The 20,865-nt window shown below is 40.3% G+C and overlaps 1 protein-coding gene across 2 annotated transcripts in view; it reads left to right on the forward strand.

Moving 5' to 3' along the window:
* Positions 1-1,279: 1,279 nt before the first annotated feature.
* The window catches only part of SLC8A1 (solute carrier family 8 member A1), a 276,016-nt gene continuing 256,430 nt past the window's right edge, over positions 1,280-20,865 (forward strand). For both annotated transcript variants that reach the window (XM_081100760.1, XM_081100761.1), the window contains exon 1: positions 1,280-3,105. In XM_081100760.1, coding sequence (XP_080956886.1) covers positions 1,307-3,105 — 1,799 coding nt within the window. In that variant the 5' untranslated portion in view covers positions 1,280-1,306. The remainder of the gene's footprint in view (positions 3,106-20,865) is intronic.

Below are 20,865 nucleotides of genomic sequence, written 5' to 3' on the forward strand. Positions count from 1 at the left end.
AACCCTAATTGCCTGCAGCCCTTCATCATATGTCACTTTGTGGTCACTGTCATCCTGCCACATGAGCTCATTTAGATGGAATTATCACTCCTGTACTTTTTGGTCATTTGAACCCTCTATAGAACTAAGATGTGTTTTAGAAGGATCGTGGAAAGTATGACATCAACGCCGAGAAGGAACACTTTATGGCTGGTAACGCTGATTTCACAGCCTGCCAGGCTAGAGTCTTACACACACCACCAATCTTGGGCCTGCTTGTTCCCTTTCCTGTTGCGGACAGCCTGCAGAGGAGCTAGCCAGATCCGTATGCAGATGTGAGGAGTTGTGCTTGTAGAACCCGCTGGCCAGCTGCTAATGCATCAGGAGACCTGGGCTTGCTGAAAATTAGGAGGAAATGTGCTCTCATCAAACATGCTTTTAAAAACTGTACTCAGTGTGTGGAAATATTGCATTACAGCCGAATTTTCCCCCTCAAGTACGAATAACACAGAGCTTTGATTGCAGGCAAGCGTGGAGATGTCTATGTGTTTCCAAGTGCGAGGTGCACTCCAGAGTTTAAGATGATCACCAGGCTCTGTTTGGTTGGATTTTTAAAGTCCGAACTGCAAACCATCATTTTTTTTTTTTGGCTTTTTCTTAGAGTTATTTAGGTTTATAAAATTAGCAAAATCTTTTAAAGCAGTTTCTACCCCCACTTTACAAAGGTTTGGAAAAACATCAAATAATATTAATGGAAGGAGAGATGACTTAAGAGGTAACATTCCTGACCCTAATCTCCTCATCCATGACACCTCAGGACCTCCACCAAAGCATCAATCTTAATAAGGTGATTTTGGCAATGAGACATTTTCTGGAAAGTGATTGTACTAACCAAAATTTAAAAGAACATGTGCTTTAGCAACAAGGAGAAAATTATTTAATGCTTAAAAAGTTTTTGGTGTTTTTTTCTAATTGGCTGTTAGCATGCATAAATATGCATACAGCAATGCAAGGCTATAATCGAACTGTTCTTTTCCATTAAGACAACTGTGTACATTGTTCAGTGAATGAGGACTGCACGCAGAAAATCCACAAGCAGAGACAGTGAGTTGTAGACTTTACTTAATCCCCGATGGGTTCTTAGAATAATGATTCACCATAGGTGGTGGGATGGTAAGGTATGAGCAAATCATTGGTAAGATTAATAAAAATAAGTAATTAGTCATGCTTTGGATCTGGCTCTAACGATGTGATTCGTTTTCCTACCCACCCCCCATCTTATTTCTACCAGTAGGTTGGGACAGCTGGAAGCCAGCCGTTGTACAACATGCTGCGAGTAAGTCTCTCACCCACCTTTTCGCTGGGATTTCATCTGTTAGTCATCGTGGCTGTCTTATTTTCCCATGTGGACCATATAAGTGCCGAGACAGAAATGGAAGGAGAAGGCAATAAAACTAACGAGTGTACTGGCTCATATTACTGTAAGAAAGGGGTGATTTTACCCATTTGGGAGCCCCAAGACCCTTCCTTTGGGGACAAAATTGCTAGAGCGACTGTGTATTTTGTGGCCATGGTCTACATGTTTCTCGGAGTCTCTATCATTGCCGACCGGTTCATGTCCTCTATAGAAGTCATCACGTCTCAGGAAAAGGAAATAACCATCAAAAAGCCAAATGGAGAGACCACCAAGACAACGGTGAGAATCTGGAACGAGACCGTTTCCAACCTGACCTTGATGGCCCTGGGGTCTTCTGCCCCAGAGATTCTCCTTTCAGTCATTGAAGTGTGCGGCCATAACTTCACCGCGGGGGACCTGGGTCCCAGCACCATCGTGGGAAGTGCTGCATTCAACATGTTCATCATCATCGCACTCTGTGTTTACGTGGTCCCAGATGGAGAGACGAGGAAGATTAAGCACCTGCGTGTGTTCTTCGTGACGGCGGCCTGGAGCATCTTTGCCTATACCTGGCTTTACATCATTCTGTCCGTCATCTCTCCTGGGGTGGTGGAGGTCTGGGAAGGTTTGCTGACCTTCTTCTTCTTTCCCATCTGCGTGGTGTTTGCTTGGGTAGCAGATAGGAGGCTTCTGTTCTACAAGTATGTCTACAAGCGGTATCGGGCTGGCAAGCAGAGGGGAATGATCATTGAACACGAAGGAGACAGGCCATCCTCCAAGACTGAAATTGAAATGGATGGGAAAGTGGTCAATTCCCATGTTGACAACTTCTTAGACGGGGCTCTGGTTCTGGAGGTTGATGAGAGGGACCAGGACGACGAAGAGGCTAGGCGAGAAATGGCGAGGATTCTGAAGGAGCTCAAGCAGAAGCACCCAGATAAAGAAATCGAGCAATTAATAGAATTAGCTAACTACCAAGTCCTAAGTCAGCAGCAAAAAAGCCGAGCCTTTTACCGTATTCAGGCTACTCGCCTGATGACTGGGGCGGGCAACATTTTAAAGAGGCACGCAGCGGACCAAGCAAGGAAGGCTGTCAGCATGCACGAGGTCAACACAGAAGTGGCTGAAACGGACCCTGTCAGTAAGATCTTCTTCGAGCAAGGGACATACCAGTGTCTGGAGAACTGCGGCACCGTGGCCCTGACCATTATCCGCAGAGGTGGCGATCTGACCAACACTGTGTTTGTTGACTTCAGAACCGAGGACGGCACAGCCAACGCGGGGTCTGATTATGAATTTACTGAAGGGACCGTGGTCTTTAAGCCGGGCGAGACCCAGAAGGAGATCAGAGTTGGCATCATCGATGACGACATCTTTGAGGAGGACGAGAACTTCCTCGTGCATCTCAGCAATGTCAAAGTGACTTCGGAAGCTTCCGAAGATGGCATACTGGAAGCCAATCACGTTTCTACACTCGCGTGCCTGGGCTCTCCCTCGACGGCCACCGTGACTATCTTTGATGATGACCACGCGGGCATCTTTACTTTTGAGGAGCCCGTGGCTCATGTGAGCGAGAGCATTGGCATCATGGAGGTGAAAGTGTTGAGAACATCTGGAGCTCGAGGAAATGTTATCGTCCCCTATAAAACCATCGAAGGGACCGCCAGAGGTGGAGGAGAAGACTTTGAGGACACCTGTGGAGAGCTCGAATTCCAGAACGATGAAATTGTGTAAGTCCCTTTTTATCTATATACATGTGTGTTGAGTGTGTTTGTGGATGGGAGAATGCGTGCATGTCCTTTTAAATTAAATGGCATACAAGGAATGGAATGGTTACTATACCAGACCACTTTCAAATCTCAACCCTCCCTCGCATACCATCAATATACTCTGTACACCGAGATCTTAATTTGATTTGATTCTTACTTTGGCACTTTTAGATATTTTAAGTACAACATAGATTATGATAAAATAAGTCTTGTGACACAGCTTATCAAAGCACTTATGATGGGTTGAAAATTTGTGTTCTGTTTTGAATCACATAATATACACACCATAAGGGAATATTTAAATCATCACATCAGGTCTCTAACTTCACTGCTGAGTATTAATTGGGAAAATCCAAAGAACAGATACCTCTGAAAAGAATGTCCTGGCTACCAGGGCTGTCTGGAACAATTTGTGTTGCTTTTACCTGACATGGTGGTTTTGTGACAGTGTAAGATGATGTTTTGCTTAAATGTTAAGACTTAATTATAACTTAATGACCAATCCTGCCTTTTCAGTTTTATGCCAACATGGAAAAAGTCATATAGCTCTTATTTCATTCCAGTCTCATTTTATTTTGCATGATGCAACAAGCCCTTTACCCTACTGATGTAGTGATGGGGAAAGAAATAAGTTTCTCTCCTAGCATCCTAATTGACAGGGCGCAGGTCAGAGAAGCGGACAACAATTTATTCTTCCTTTTGCCACGTTACAGTGACACTTGCCAACATTGTAACATGTCATGCCTGGCTGTGGCTGTGTCCTGAATTTTCCATTGACAGTTGCTATTTAGAGAGCTATCCCTCCTTCCTTGCCTGGGAGGGGGCATCGCACTCATCAGAAGCAAACCAGGAAGTCTGACTCAACGAGCAACGTCCAAACTGGAAAAAAGGAAGAAAGGGAACTGTGTAAAATAGATTCGATGCAACAAAGGACAATAATAGGAATTATTATGTTGGTTGAGTCATTGCCAATTTAGAAATTTCAGGAAAAAAATAATAACATAGTTTGTTCTATAAATCAAGCATGTCAAACTCGCGGCCCATGGGCCACATGTGGCCCACAACGAATATTTCTGCGGCCCAGACAATATAATAGTGTGAGCAGTTATTTACAAATATGAAAGGAAATAAGTCTCCTGTCCGATCCAGAATTACTGACATTCACCTTGGGTCAGTTTTGAAAGTAATTACTGTGAACAAGATTTCCCCTGAAGTAGGAAAGAGAGTAGCAGAGAAGAGATGCCAAGTGTCAGGAAGAAAACATTAATTTTATCACTGCTCTTGAACTTTTTTTAATACTATACTTTTCGAAATAAACCTACGTTTCTATGGACATTGAAGCTTTTTTTTTTTTTTGTGGCCCACATAAACTTAAACTTTGTTTATTTGGCCCATGTTAGCCTTTGAGTTTGACATGCTTGCTATAAATGGTTAACTCTTGTGTAAAGGGTGTATATATGTCAAATGGCAAGTACGTTCTGTCCAAGTTGAAACTTCTCCTGCTGTAAGTGTAGAGAAAACAAACATAGAAGTGGGGGGCGGGGGGAGAGAGGTGGGCAGAAGGAGCAGATATGTTGGAGTCTTCCAATGTCTTTGACACTGTATTATGGACATGAACAATTACTGATATCTCAATGAAATCAAGCAAAACAGAGATTATAATATCTATCTTTGGATGTGTGTGAGGGGATAGCTTTTGATGACTATCTGTTTTATGTTGGTTCTTATAATGTTAATGTTTCACTTAGTAAGATGTATTTTGTTAGGACAGGTGTTTCATTAAAAGATAATATGTAGTGTAGTACCAAATGAATAGCCTGCGTACCCAGGAAGGATTTTCCCAAAGGCCTCGTGTGGAATGTGATCCTGCCCAGGTTAGCATACAAGCTCTATTCCTTTGCTAGGAATTCTTTCTCATTATATTTTCTAATCATTTCAGTTATTGAATCCTCTTGTAATAGATAGCACTTGTAGGCCACGTAAAAGTGCATTGCTTATGATTAAAGGAGTATTGCATGTTACTAAATGAACTCACAAGGGTAGCCCTTAAATATGTCCAAATTGGTATTTTGTTTATTCATTTTACTTAGGATGTTTCCTCATGAAAAATTGGTCTTGCTTTCTCTTAATAATGGCTCTGTACTTGTTTATTTGAGAGGCTTTTCCTATCTACTCTGCTATCCAGGACTTTTACCAAACGATAAATAAATAACCTTCTTTTGTGCACAGTGTAGAATCAGAAGGGGGTGGGGGCGGGGAGAGACTGAGTGATTGATGGAATAATTTTCTATTCTGCCAGCTCCATGTAAAACACTCACCCTATGCCATTAGATTGATTGAATTCTTGCGAAGGAGGGAGTATTGCCAAACTCCAGCTTTAGAAATTTACATATCTTGTGAAAAGTAGTAAGAAGTGGAATTATCAGTATGGCATCTCTGTATACATGTTCTTAGGACTATTCTAGACCAATCGCCAGTTCCTAGTTTTAAAACCTCTTGCTGAATTTTATTCGCTAAGTGGAAATATGAAGTTTTAGAAATGGCAAAACATTTTTATTTACAAGTGGAATAAAATTACATCCCTATATATTTTTCTTTTTCTAGAATTTTTATTTTTACCTTATAGAGTTTTATGATTGATGAATAACTTGGTAGATGCTTAATAGGTCTGTTGTTTAAATCAATTTGTTTGGATGACCAAGACTTAGCCTTAAAATAGGCACCAAGGATTCAAACAGAATGTTTCTAGAAAAACATAATATTATCAATGGTCCCTCATTGTATACTTTTTATGGATCTTTTATTTCTGGTAGTTGTTTCCAATGTCAGGTCCACACAGTCAGATCCAAATGAGAGAGTTTTGTCCTCATACAGTGACATTGAACTATAAAGAATCACAATTTATCTTTAAGAATGAGTTCTTATCTCCTCCAATTAATTACACAGTTAATCTCAAAAGATTACTTTCTTAAAAACCTACAATGCATAAATGGGACTGTTGACACCACTCAGTTTCATTAAATACTTCAAAAAAATTTTTTGTTTGTTTGTTTAATGCTATGCACAAAGCCAGAACTTAAGATTCTTTCCAGAGTACCATAGCATGATTCCTGGAAATGCCTGGGTTTACAGGCTATCTAATTTTAAGAAGCCATTAACCAAGACAGAAATAGGATCCAGTCTAATCAGGGATGGAGATAAAGAGGCAGTCAGCTTTATTGAACCTTGAGTTTTGGGAACAAAATAGATTCCTAATCTTTGATCTTATTTTTAGTACAGAAATCATTTAAATTTATAAGTATGTCTATGCCTATTAATTTGTATTTTTATATAAATGAGTTGAATTATTTCAGTCCGATCTTTTTAAGATCAAAGTTTATATTTGAGAAAAATACTGATAAGTGATAAGTGGTGCCTGTGGTCTCTAATAAAATGTATTCTTGGCAAAACATTTTAAAATTATAATGGAAAAACCCATTAAATAGATATAATTAGCAGCACACGCAGTTGTATAAACTCAAGCAATGACAAATACTAAACCCATGCCAGCTAATCTTGACTTTCAACAGGGAATTCTGTCTAATGTTAACAGCTAATGAAAAAATAAACGAAGAATATGCTAATTTGATTTTGTGGTTTGGTAGGTGATATCCACAAAGTTGGCATGCTACTATGGTTGTTTTTTAATGATGCTATTTTAGTGGTAATAATAATTATAAAATGTTGCTTGGTCTTCCAATATCTAACTTAGCTTCACTATTGCAGAAAATGTTAAGGTTAATTAATTAATATAGAGACAAGTCAAATTTAATTACAGTACTTAGCTAAAGCTCAGCATTGATATCATATTTGGAAGACAACTCAAAAAGATCATCAGCATTTAATATTATATATTTTAAATGTCGAGTTAAAAAACAAAGTATGTAGGTTGGAAAATTTATATAATATATTGTTTAGCAAATCAGTTTACTGGGCATTTCAGACACAGCACATTCATTGTGCAATGGCTCTGTCCCAAATTAAGTTTGTTTTAACAGCTATTACATTTTCAAGTATGATTATAACTTCATTAACTAGGAAATAAAATACACAGGACAACAAATATAGCTACTTGACACTAAACATTTACATGGGGGGGGGGAGATAGAATGAAGTAAAATTTTATTATTATATAGATTTTATGAAATTATTTTTATTATATTCCAGGGAAAATAAATATTTTGCTTTTGCTGTTTATATTATCAGTATCCTTTTGCTTTATAGAATTTGAAGTAATAAATGTCTCACTAGAGGAGAGAGTAATTCAATTCTGAGAGTAGCCAAATATGTAATACAAAAAGGCAGCCAGCTGTAAATAAATAAATAAATAAATAAATAAAAGAAATAAAAATATTAAGAAAATTTGAAGTGATCAGAAGAATAATTATTTGTGTTTGGGGAATCAGAGATGATGAAAATTACTAGAGAAAATAACATTAGACAAGAAAGTCTGTTAGCACATATTATCTTGAGTCTAACATAGTGAATATTTATTTTATGGAAGAAGAATTTAATCAACTACATTTAGCCTAGGAAAACTTAACCTACTTAACTAAACTAAAAAATAAATATTTTACATTGACAAAAAAATTTTACTGGGTAATATGCTAATTAAGAAATTTACATGGAATAATTCTAGGATTTTAATGGATTTTTGGATTATCTTTTCAGACTGAAATATGGCTTCTTAGAACCAAACCACATGTAGTATTATCTGCAAATCTAAATTATAACTACAAGAAATGTTTTTATAGATGCATGTGCTTTCATGAATGACAGGGTGAAAGTAAAACACACACACACACACACACATTTATGACTTTGAATTCACTACTGCCAGAAGCCTTAAGTGATTATGTGCATAAGGGTTGTTTACCATGGCAACCGGATTGCCATGCTTGCTCTTGTAATCTCATTTCCCACCGCTGATTAGAGTGTGGGCTTATAATAGAGTTATGTAAAGAAATTTCATCTTAGCAAATGAGGAGGCTTCATAGTTTAGACACACTGAACTGTTTAAATTATGGACTCTTTCCTGAGTCATCATTCAAAGCCATTATATAGGGGGCTAAATACTTCCCTGGCTCAAGGCTGGAGAAGAATTTATATGTCAGTAGACCTGCACATACTTAATAAGCTCTGATTTGTGCCCAACGCTGGACAAATCATTATGCAGGAAACAGAAAAATATACTTCTTATACTATAAAGTGGGAGATGAGGACGCTCATATTTTGGTAAGTACAAACATCATTATGAAGACATTATGTAAGCTGTAGGAGAAGTTCTAATTTTGGACAAAAATATCTGCATTTACTTTTGAAGGATAGAAGGTGTACTTGGAGAGAAAATGTAATGTGCATCTCAAGGTGGAGCCTTATCATGGTAAACCTGAGAGTATGGACAATTTCACTAGACAGGATTGTTACCGAACATAATGAAAGATTCAGTGAACATTTGTTTTCTTTAATGGGACTTTAAATCATTATGAGGGCATTTAAATTAATCTGAGTATATATCCCTTAAAGCAGTCCAGGAAGGACAAATACTGCATGATTCTTTGTATATGAAGTATCTAAAGCAGTCATTCATAGAAGCAGGGAGAAGTGTGGTTGCCAGGAGCCAAGGAGGGGAAAAGGGAGTTACTGATGGACAGATATAACGTTTCAGTAATGCAAAACAGACAAGTTCCAAGGATCTGCTGTCTGGCATTGTGCTTGTAGTTAGCAATATTGTATTGTACACTTAAACATCTGTTAAGAGGGCAGATCTCATCTTAAGTGTTTTTACTACAATAATATAAAAAATTTAAAAATAAATCATGTAACTGACCTACTTGAAAAAAGTAAGCTTGGGTGCTTGCCCTTCTATACCACATTGCCTCTCGCCATTTCTAAAGAAAATATTCTAGGTTTCTAGTCAAATATCAGTACTTTGTTTTGCACTTTGTGAATTGTTCCTTAGTCCCAAGGCATGCTTTTGACTGACTTCAGTCCTGTGGCTGCTTGAGCAGCCCTTAGCCTATTCTGCCTCCCACGGCCACTGCATTTGTCTCCGAGTTACCCAGTGTGTTGCCATCATCCTGGTAAAACCTGAGCAGATTTTACACTAAATTGTGAAGTGGGAAGAAATCTTCTCTGGTTTTCTTTCCTGAGGACATTGGTAACGCAGGGAAAGAGATTTAAGCATGCTTAATTCTTTTGAATGGAGCAACCTTGAGGCTGTAACACCTCAAACAGGATTATTTGCTGCGGTGCTGCTCTGTCCTGGTTGGCTGAGGTGTAGAAAATTTTCTACGGGTTGCAATTATCTTGAGAACCTAGAGGTTTTCCTGTAAAATACAGGGTAGGGCAAACGTAGGTTGACAGTAGTGAGTACTCAAAACACAGATTTCCTTTTACATTGCTATTTATTAATTATGTATTATTTTCCATATGGAAAACTGTAAAGCTACTTTTGCCCCACCCTGTATCTCCATCATGTTCCATCATGGCTAATGACATCTGCTCGTTGGAGATTCTTTCTTTGGGCTGGGAAAGCTGTTAAGCCCCTACGACTGTAAATGCCATGCAATCAGGTGTTCTCTTTGCAACAGTGGAATAGAAGTGGCTCTAAGCCAGGGGACAGGAAAGGAAGAGAGAATGGCCAAAATGGAAGGTGGGTTAATGGTACGAGAGATGGTCTTTATCGCAGCCCCAGGTGGGTTAATGGTACCAGAGATGATCTTTATCGCAGCCCCGGGGGTGCCATGGAGGAGGGCCTGGGGAAGGTGCTCATTGAGCAGGCAAATGCTGCAGCAGCCAGTGGACATTGGCTGCTGGCTTCCCGCACGGCCTGGCACTTTCTGACCTGGTAGTGGGGAGTCCAGAAGGTCCTGGGAGGGAAAGTTGACAATATGGGCAGAATGAAAGGAAATCTCCTCCTTCGCTTCCTCTCCTGGCTCGACATACCACCTACGTAATACCCATCTATTTGCCAAAGGTTGAGCCGGCCAGGACTCATTCTTTTCACAGGCCCATACAGCTGTCTCATTGTAGAGCCAGGCGAAATAAACAATGCCTGTTCATTTCCTGCCTTTCTCCCAAGGATCGGTGCTCCAGATGACATGTTCTTTCCTTCTTACAATGGTCTCCACAGGGTCAGACAGGCCAGTAGGCATTGTGTGCTTGGGGGACAGTTGAAGATATGGAGGCAAGGGGGGCAAAAACAGAGTCCAAAGCAGAGCTTGCCTTCTAGGCTGGTGTTCATGATAAGAGGGCAACCAATTTCACTTGACCCGGTAATTCAGATATTAATGACATAGCCTGGGGTATTTTATTTCCAGATACAGTTTTTCTTAGGATTAGATACGAGAGATATGGCGTTCTGGGTACCCGTGATGCCCTGTGGTGACCCTCAACACCAAGATCACCCCACTTTTCCATGCTAGACTTCCTGAGATAAAGACAGATTTAGAAATAGCCCTCAGTTTGGATTCCATTCCAGGTCTACCCTTGTCCCCAAATAGCATTGTGACTTTCAGCAAGTGAATTAAGATCATCTTATCTGCAAAGTGAGGTGGTGGAGGTTGTGGTGGTCATGAGGATGGTGGTGATGGTGGTTGTGGTGATGGTGTTGGAACTGGTGATTTTGCATATGGTGGCAGTGGTATTAGAGGTGGTGGTTTTGTATATGCTGGTGGTGGTGGTGGAAGTATTGGTATTATAAGTGTTGGTGTTGGAGGCGGTGGTCTTAGATGCGGTGGTGGTGTTGGAAGTGATGATGGTGGTGAAGGTGGTAGTGGTTCTCAGATGTATTGAGAGCCAGGGTTCCTGCTTTTTTCTTACAATATTCATTTGATTTCATCATTGCAACAACTTTATTAGGTGGAGGCAATTATACTAATTTTACAGATGAAACAGTTGAGGCTTAGAGAGAAACTAACTCTCTTTGGGGTCACACAGCTAATAAGGGAGGACCTAGAATTTAGCTGTAGAACTGCCTGACGGTGAAATCTGTATCATCCCATCAGGGCTGTTCTCCCTGGGACGGCTTGCAGAGTCCAAGATGGGCATGTAGGAGGCGTGTGATGCAGTGGCCCTGCCTGCAGCATGGCTCCTGCAGCTAGGAAATGAGAAATTAGCGCAGTCATTCATCTGTTCTGGAATCTGGAACATGTATTTACCACATTGTACCCCACCCTCGCGCGAGGAGAGCCACGATTAACTGAGTTTGAGAAGCAAGAAAAATGCTAAATGCTATAATCCCTCCATGGACCTGACCTGTTCAATCGTTGTCTACTCTGTCCTCTCTCGGTATTTATTTCTCTTTGTTCCTAAATAAAAAGAAAACTTTTTATTATTAGCTTTCTCTCATTGCCTGCATTGACCCTGCAACGTTTTAACTTCCTTTTATGGCTGAACAATGAATGTAGCTTTTCCCCATACTTAAAATAGTAGTTTCTTGACCTATCTTTTTTAGATATAATACAGGACAATGTAAATTCATGACAACAGAGAATCTGTGCTGGAGAATGCTTGTTACCTTGTGTCAGCGCTATCAAGAAGTTTAAAAAGTCATCTTCTCTGCTCCTGGAGGCCACTAATCATTAGAATTCTTGGCTAGGAGGCTTTGGTACAAATCTACCCAGAGCAAAAGGAATTTTTAGATACTTTTTAAAAATCTAGTTCCAAGTTACTGTTGCTTCTGAACTACGTTTCAGAAGCAAAATCAGTATTCAACTTAATTTGCTTTTTAAATAGTTTTATTTTTTTTAAACTTTTGCAGCTGAATTATTAGTCTGCTTGGAGTAACTCACTGTTGATATGTTTATAAATATAATTAGTTATAACCTTTAAATGAAGCCTCCAGCCATTCTCTTTCAACAGAGAATTGCTTTTAAACTAACTCTCTCTCCAAAGGTCAAGGTGGGGAAATAAAAAATTAAGTCCCATGTACATAGAGTTTCATTTTAATTTTAGGGTACAGTAGAAAACAATTCCCAAAGGACAACTTACATTCTCACACAATAAATGTTAACAATCTTAACCGTTTTAAAGTGAGCTATTCAGTTCAGTGTGTGTATCTGTGTGTGGCAGGGGGGAGGTGTGTATCAGCTCAGAGGAGAAGTGGGGGAGGGAGAGAGAGGAGGCAAATAAGGGGGAAAGGAAGGGGTCACGGGGACAGATTTGGGGATCAGGAGAGGGGCAAGAAGGGACTGGAGGCAGAGAAGTGGGGAGGGAGAGAAAGGGACAGAGAGGAAGCAGAGAGAGGAGTGGGAGGATGGTACAGAGGACGGGGGGAAGGAAGGGAGAAGCAGGGGTCTATATATACCTATATCTACACCGATACCTCTATCCATCCATCTATCTATCTCTCTATCTCTCTATATAGAGGAAGAAAGGAGGCAGGAACTAGAGGGTGGGGAAGAGGAAGGGAGCAGAAAAGGGGAGGGTAGGCAAAGAAAGAGGGAGGAGGGGAGCAGGGAGGCAGGCAGAGGGATAAAGACAGACTAAGAATATCCAGCCCTGATTAGATTTCAGCTATTACTAAAGTGAACTGCAGCCTGGAATTAGTCCAGAAAACAATATGAGAGGAAGAAAATAAACATGGGATTCACTCAAGCTGCTTCTTTAGTAAAAATAGATAGCAATTTCATCTTTGAAATCAAATGTCCCTAACAATTGCCTAAGTATGTCTGAGGAGCTGGAGGAAGCCTGTGGACTCTTCCTGGGTTGTGCTGAATGGGTGGGCCTGGTACCTAGTCACTGATTCCTGCTTTCACAAATGTTCGATGAGCACCAATCCTGGTCCAGTGCCTTTGCGAGCTGCTGGGCGCGCTGTGGTGACCGAGATGCGGACCCTGCCATGGACAACCTGATGCTGTACGTGCGGAGGTAGGCGGACAGGTCCTTGGTCAGGTCGTTCACTGGCGTGGATGTGTCGCCAGCCCCGGAAGCCTCTCTGTGCCTTCCTGGGCATCCTTCCCTCAGTGTTTCCTAATGGGGCTCTTACCACTGCTGCTCAGGCGGAAAAGGTCTGGTGATGAGCTGGCTGTCAGTGTCACCACCAGCCACCCCTGGCAGCAGCCACCCACTCTGTGCCTGCTCTTCTTCAGAAGAAAACCACCCAGCTCCTTCTGGGACCCCATCCCCACCCCAATGGCTCCTGTCACCACTTGGTGCCCTGTTCAGTGGAAACCAGAAGAGTAGCTGCTGGAACAACTTGGAATGGAAATAGATATAAGGAATTAATTAGAGGCAATGGAAGAGGGAATCCATTATGCCTAAATCACAACTCCAATGATTTGCTATTCTAACCACATGTACATATTATATATATCATATACAGTAGATTATATGTATGACATATATAATATATATAAATATATAAATTGTTCCTTTTTCTTCGGGGAAATTGTAAGTGCAGCTGAAGCAGATATGTAGCCCTGTACGTATAGTGTTGTTTCTGCAGAACTCAAAAAATTACAATTTTTGTCTTTGAAAAAAGAAAGAATCCACAAAGGCCATTAAGTTCCTTCCAGCTCTAAAATGCAATTATTCAGCAGTGTGATGCCCTCCTGAGACTCTGTGGCCTTGTTTCATTATCTTGCTCTGGGCCTTGGTTGTCCAAAGCCTAAAGAAATGCTGGGTGTCCCTCCAGCCGCTGTGTGCTGCCGTAGCCTGTCCCCACCAGCTTTCTCCAAGCATTCCGTGGACACTCCGCAGGGCCCTGTCCTTAGATACACTTCCATTCCCTTCTGCAACAGCTTTCTGAGCCAGGTAATCCATGCTCTTTGGTATCCAGATGACACAAATCTATGTTCCTTCTTCTCCAATATTGCCATCTCCAAAGGGTTTTCTTGAGTTGAAGCCTATTGTCCTATTATAAATATACATCATGTAAATATACGTACATAAATGTAACCAGTAGTATTTTTCAGGATGGCAGTGTAGGAAACAAAAGAATAAAATATTGATCTCTAGGCCTAAGCCAATTCATTTCCAATCAAGTTATCTGTATGTTTTCTGTAATACATACATTGTCTCATCATGAATATATAACAAACTGAGCTTATTTATTAATTTTTAAAAAGGCGGGGAGTTCCCTAACCGGTTTGGCTCACTGGGTAGAGCGTCGGCCTGCGGACTAAAGGGTCCCAGGTTCGATTCCGGTCAAGGGCATGTGCCTTGGTTGCAGGCACATACCCATTAGGGAGTGTGCAGGAGGCAGCTGATTGATGTTTCTCTCTCATCGATGTTTCTAACTCTCTATCCCTCTCCCTTCCTCTCTGTAAAAAATCAATAAAATATATATATATATTTTTTAAAAAAAGGCGGGGAGTTATTGCAAATATACATGAACAGTGAATAAACCTCCAAGAGACTAAAGCAAGTCCCTACTTAAACATTAGTTTTCTGTGGATGGAACAGAAAAATAATTGAAGAGTTAAATATTTTAATGAAATGCCAAGCATTAATAGGTCAGTCAAGTGACAACAATATAGAATTTAACACATGGAAAAATCAATCAGGCAAGTACAGAATCAGAACCATTAGACCTGGAAGTATCTTAAGTAAAAAAAAAAAAAAAAAAAAAAAAAAAAGGAAAGAAAAATTTGAGAGTTTTAATTGACCATAAGTCTTGAGTTACTCAGTAGTAAGTAAAGGTAACACTATGTAATGTCCGGTGCACTAGGCACACATCAGTTACACTGTTGCATGAAAACACACGTTGGTGCTACATCTCATGTGGGCCCTTATCTATTCCGTTGATGTTTATAAATATTTTCTTCCCCCAAATCTCACTGTCTCAGTGGCTAGAATCTCAACAGTTCCTAGAGTTTTGGTTTCAATCTAGTATATTGTTTTCCAGCAAAATCAATACCCAAAATAGAAGGCAGAAAAGAATGCAATTTCACTCATTAGCAATTCTATAATCACTTTGATTTGTGTTTATAAGATACTTTAAGGGCATGAACAATACTTTTACATTTGAGAAATCGTATTCATTTCCTGTTTCCAAATTGTTCATACACTCAAGGGGCCGTTTAAACATTAGGCTATTTCTCTTGCATAATTTCATGAATTTTATTTTTCAATTGATATAAAATATAGTACTCAAAAATGGACTTTCTTTGCAGCTGTTAGCTGGTAAATCAATCTGTATTATTGAATGCAATGCCTAGTGAAACACCCCATCATGTGCCTGCAGTGGATCATATCATAGTTCATGCGAACATAACACATCTTCTATTTACATCTGTTATATTCCCACCTGTTCACCCAGGGATTAGTAAATATAAATCTGCCTTATAAACAAGGAAAGTTGGAATGAAATTTGACACATTACACCTTTGTACACCTTTGAGTTCCTCCTTAAAAGATGTTGATTTATATTATGCTGTACAAGGATATTATACATCATAAAGCCTCAGACAAGCTATAGCACATAAGCGTTTTCTCTTGTATTTGATATGAGGCTCACGCGGTATTTGTTGAAAAGGTGAAAAGTAAATCAAATATGAAGTGTAAGTAACATCTGAATTCTTTCTATCTTTCTTAAGAAAAAAAGGGATCTGGAGGAAGTTGAAGAGGGTTTGAAGGGGACAAATGGTGATGGAAAGACACTTGACCTGGGGTGGTGAACACACAATACAATATACAGATGATGTATTATAGCATTGTATACCTGAGACCTACATACTTTTATTAAACATTGTCACTCTAATAAAATAAATTTTAAAAGGGATGATTATAGAGATTCTTAAAATAATTTTAAAAATCAGCAATGATAACCAGAAAAAAAAAACAACCACTCTAAATTAGTCTCTAACTTTTCAGAGGCACTTACATGAAATCATAACAAAAGTGCCCATCAGCAGTTTTCATCCATAGTAAATTTATGTTTGAGTTTTCGTAGTTGATACTCCAATGATAAAACTCTATATGTTTATTATTGTGGCTGATTTACACCTTTGCCATTTTAGCAGCTGTGGTTTTTGTAGACATTACACTTGCCAGTGCATTTAACAGGAATTTCTGAAACCAATAAAATGACCTGTGTTGTCTGATCTATGGAGGCAGTGCTGCCTTAAGAGCATATTTCAGCAAGGAAACAATCCAAATCTCCCTGCTCTTCAAGTGGCGCTCCCTCCCCTGGTTAGGAAATAGCTTCAGTAAAGAGTGCAGGCTCCCGCCAAAGAACTGTAAAATTTACGGCAAAGGGCACCAGAACGTGCTCATTATTCCCAGGCTTTAGACCAGTGCCTGGTACACTGTAAATGGGTGCAGGTGGATATAAATGGGCACAATATCCGTCTATAAGCAGCTCTTGGATTCTCAGGATTAAGAAGCAATGCATTCATGACCACTGTTATCTCTAGGGTAAATTAATTACATTTAGTACACCATTAGAATTACAAGCCGTCTCACCAACGGGGCTATACAATTTCATAGACAAGGGTCAGAGTTGCAAGAGATCACTTTCTCCACATGAATGTGTGGTGACCCATCACTAAGCAGCCTGTGTAACGTGACCGGTGTAACAGAGCCTGAAGGACATGAGGGCTGGAGTCAGATGACCTGGTTCAAGCCCTCGCTCAACTATTCACTTGGAAGGTGATGTTGAACTAGTTATTTAACGTCCCTCTGCCCCAGTTTCCTCGTCTATGAAACAGGGCAAATAGCTGTACATCATGATTTTTAATAAGAAGTCAATGAAATAATGTGTAAAATGGTAAGAATCATCCCTGACACATGGCAAAAACTCAATCCATGTTAGTTATTGCTAAGATACTGACTCAAAAATAACTTAGGTGTCTGTATAAAAATAATGTACCTAATATATTTTCATATAAGGAGAAAATTATAAATAATGTTTATATTTTAGTGTATATAATCTTTGTTTTGTTCCTGCTTTTGCTGTGTAGATCTGTGTTTAAAGTATTTCTTTTTTCTTTTCTTTTTTTATTGATTTCAGAGAGGAAGGGAGAGAGAGAGAGAAAGAGATAGAAACATCAGTGATGAGAGCAAATCATTGACTGGCTGCCTCTTGCACGCCTTCCACTGGGGACTGAGCCTGCAACCCGGGCATGTGCCCTTGAACAGAATCGAACCCGGGACCCTTCAGTCTGCAGGCCAATGCTCTATCCACTGAGCCAAACCAGCAAGGGCTAAAATATTTCTTAAATTATTTAAAATAAAATCTTGATAGCTGAATAATATCCTATTATATAAATACAATTTACCTAGTGAGGCCCTATTATTTTTTTTAAATATTATTTGGTTTTGTTTTATTTTTATAAATGTTTACACGTAAATAATGAATGCCATAGTGGACATTTAAAAAATTTTTAGTTTACGTATTAGATTATTTCTTTTGGCTAACTACTTAAATTGGAATAAATAGACCAAAATATATAGATATGTTAAGGCTCTTAATAACTTTCAAGTTATTTTAAGAAAATCTGTACCAATTTATATTTTTAATATCTATACATAATTTTCTAATGGGACTGATTGTTTATTAGAAAAACCTTATTGTACTTACAAATGGAACTGCTTCCTTTGAAATTTTTCTGCTAGCATTCATTGTGTCAAACATTAACATACTTTACATTTATGACCTTGAAGTGTGCCTGGATTCCAATATATTATTATTGTTCAAAACCCTTCTAAACTCCTCTTTTGAAATTATGTTCATAGCCATATATATTACCTATTTTAAAAAATTTTCTGTGACATTATCTTGCCTGGTCATGCACTTCATTCAACAGTCTTAGTGCCAAACACTTTAGGCTGGTTGCCCAAATTAAATCCAATAAAAAATGTATTTTCAAAACCATTTATCAAGCTTGTATTGCAATATTATAGAATGGGTACTATTCTTGGGTTGAAATATCTCATTTGCTGGTCTTATAGAATAGAGAATTTAGTTATATGTTGAAGACTCACTTTCCTTTTCTGAAAAATGGTAAAAATAGTTCTTAATCAAAGTACTTTGATGAATATCTTGAAATAGAGTATGTGAAAATGCTTTATTAATGAAAAAATGGTATCTACACTAATAAAAGAGAAAAATGGTAATTGGCGTACGACGATACCCTTTTCATTGGCTAATCAGGGCTATATGCAAATTAACTGCCAACTATGATTGGCAGTTAACTGCCAGCTAAGATTGGCAGTTAACTGCCAACAAGATGGCGGCTAATTTGCATATGTAGGCACAATGCAGGGAGGCAAAAGGGAAAGCAGGAAGAAGCCCCCTGCCACTGACAGTGATCTGAAACCCAGGGGGGAGCTAAGAGCTGGGGGGCAGGGCAAAGGCGGCCCTGGGGCCGCCTTTGCCCTGCCCCCAAGCCATGATCGGAGAATCAGGCGCCTTTGCCGCCCTGGCCAGTGATAGCAGGAAGTAGGGGTGGAGCCAGTGATGGGAGCTGGGCACGGTCGAAGCTGGCAGTCCCGGGAGCTAGGGGTCCCTTGCCTGGGCCTAAAGCGGAGCCCACGATCGTGGCGCCCCCCGCTGTCACTGCAGGTCCCCGCTGCCCGGGCCGGACGCCTAGGCCAGAGGCGTTAGGCCTGGGCAGGGGCGGAGCCTGCAACCGAGGGGAGCTGGGGGTCCCCTGCCCAGGCCTGACACCTCTGCCGGAGGCCTCAGGCCTGGTCAAGGGGCCGATCCTGTGATTGGTGATCGGAGGGTGATGAGGGTCAACTCCTCTGGCCGAGGCATCAGGCCTGGGCGGGGGGCGGAGCCGGGGATTGGGGGGATATGATGGTCCCCTTGCCTAGGCCTGAAGCCTGGGTCAGAGGCGTCAGGCTTGGGCGGGGGGTGGAGCAAGCGATCAGAGGGAGATGGGGGTCCCCTGCCCAGGCATGATTCCTGGGCCAGAGGCCTCAGGCCTGGGTTGGGGGCAGAACCAGTGATGGGGGGAAATGAGGGTCCCCTGCCCAGGCCTGACGCCTCTGGCGGAGGCGTCAGGCCTGGGCAAGGGGCCGATCCTGCGATTGGAGGGTGATGGGGGTCAACGCCTGAGGGCTCCCAGTATGTGAGAGGGGGCAGGCTGGGCTGAGGGACACCCCCCACACACACACACCCAGTGCACGAATTTCGTGCACCGGGCCCCTAGTTTAATAATAATGTTATTAGCAAACATCAGAGATAATTTATAGGTGAGTTCAAAGAGTGCTAATACATGTATTAAAATGGCATGTCAGAACGATGATGATGACTATATTTACATAGTAGGAAAATCTCATTTATAGTTCTACTTTTCCCCTGCTATTTCTGCAAATAGGTATCTGCAAAGCTTTATTTTTCATAAACATTAAACTATTGGTGGAATATATAGGCTTCTTTTACTAGTCACTAGAAAGCTTCTAATGCAAACCAAATAAATCTACTTTCAGTGTGATCCCTAGTATCAGATGTTGATTTCCTCCTAGTTTCATCAGTCACAAGTCAAGTTGCAATGTTTTCATATTCTGATTTTTTTATTACATAATTTCATTGACCTCAGAGGGGTGCTGTAATAACCTAACAAAACCATCTCTAAGACTTACTGCCAGTTGCTTTAGTGAAAACAGGCATGCATTCTATCCCTTGCCCATGATTTATTAAAAGTATTTCTGAAATAGGTTTTATCTAATACTTGCTTGCAGAGGTTATCTCTTCCTTTTTTCTTCCATTTCTCTCTCTTCTCCTGTTTACTCTTCTCACTCTTAGCCTGTGGTGGCTCCTAGGCGCTGGGCTACTTTTTACAGTGCTCACAGCACTGCATTTTTGGTGGTGAAGGATTAGGAGATACAGAATAGCAGCATTAGTTAATCAGTAGCTTGATAGGGTGGTTGATAGACAGCCGTGAAATGGAAGGCGAAGTGAGAAACAGCAGATCATACTGTACATGTATGACTACATTCTCGTTCCCACCTCTGCTAATGGTGGCATTTGGATGATGTGGCACCAGAATGCGTAATTCCCACTGCAGACGGAGCAAGGTTTCTACTGTAATTTCTCCCAAAAGCCTGAGCATCTTATTTCTCTTAGTCCTTTTCCCTGTCCAGCCTCATTATTTGCCACCACCTCCAATGCTTCTCTACTCAGCTAGCTAGGTGACAGATGGAGGTTGTGCTGTAAGAATTAAGAGTTGTGTTCAGCGATTCTAAATGAACGATCACAGACTCATTCTTGATAAACTGAAGCTCTGACGTAGAATTTTGTGGGCATGTTTCTGAAGGATGGCGAATTTAAAAATCTTTGGAGGATTCAAATTTATTTCTGGCCAGCTGCTTGCTTTGGGCAGTTCTGAAGCAGGAATTCTTGACCAACAGCCAAGAATTATCTTTTGGGAGATAATCTTCCATTATCTTTTGGCTATGAAGCAGGGCAGAAACCCGGATTTCTCTATTAACTCCTGGTGTATTTCTGAAATTGAAATGTGCAGATTTTTTTTTTCTGAGTAGGAAAAAAATTCAGAGTTCTCTTCTATAAGGAAATATGATTGTGTACTTACAGGTGGTATTTTATTCAACTAGTCGGCGATTTCAAATGAGTACCAGAAGCCAAACTAGTGTGACTATTTCAGAGAGGTTTGTTCTTGAGGAAAATACCTTACATTCCTGGCCCATGGTCTCAAAGATAGGAAGAATTGTATAGGCCTCTCTTGAACTGATATTTTGCAATCCTATCAAAGTGACGCTTATATATCA

The sequence above is a fragment of the Myotis nattereri genome, assembly GCF_964212035.1.
Source record: "Myotis nattereri genome assembly, chromosome: 10".
Taxonomy (NCBI): domain Eukaryota; kingdom Metazoa; phylum Chordata; class Mammalia; order Chiroptera; family Vespertilionidae; genus Myotis; species Myotis nattereri.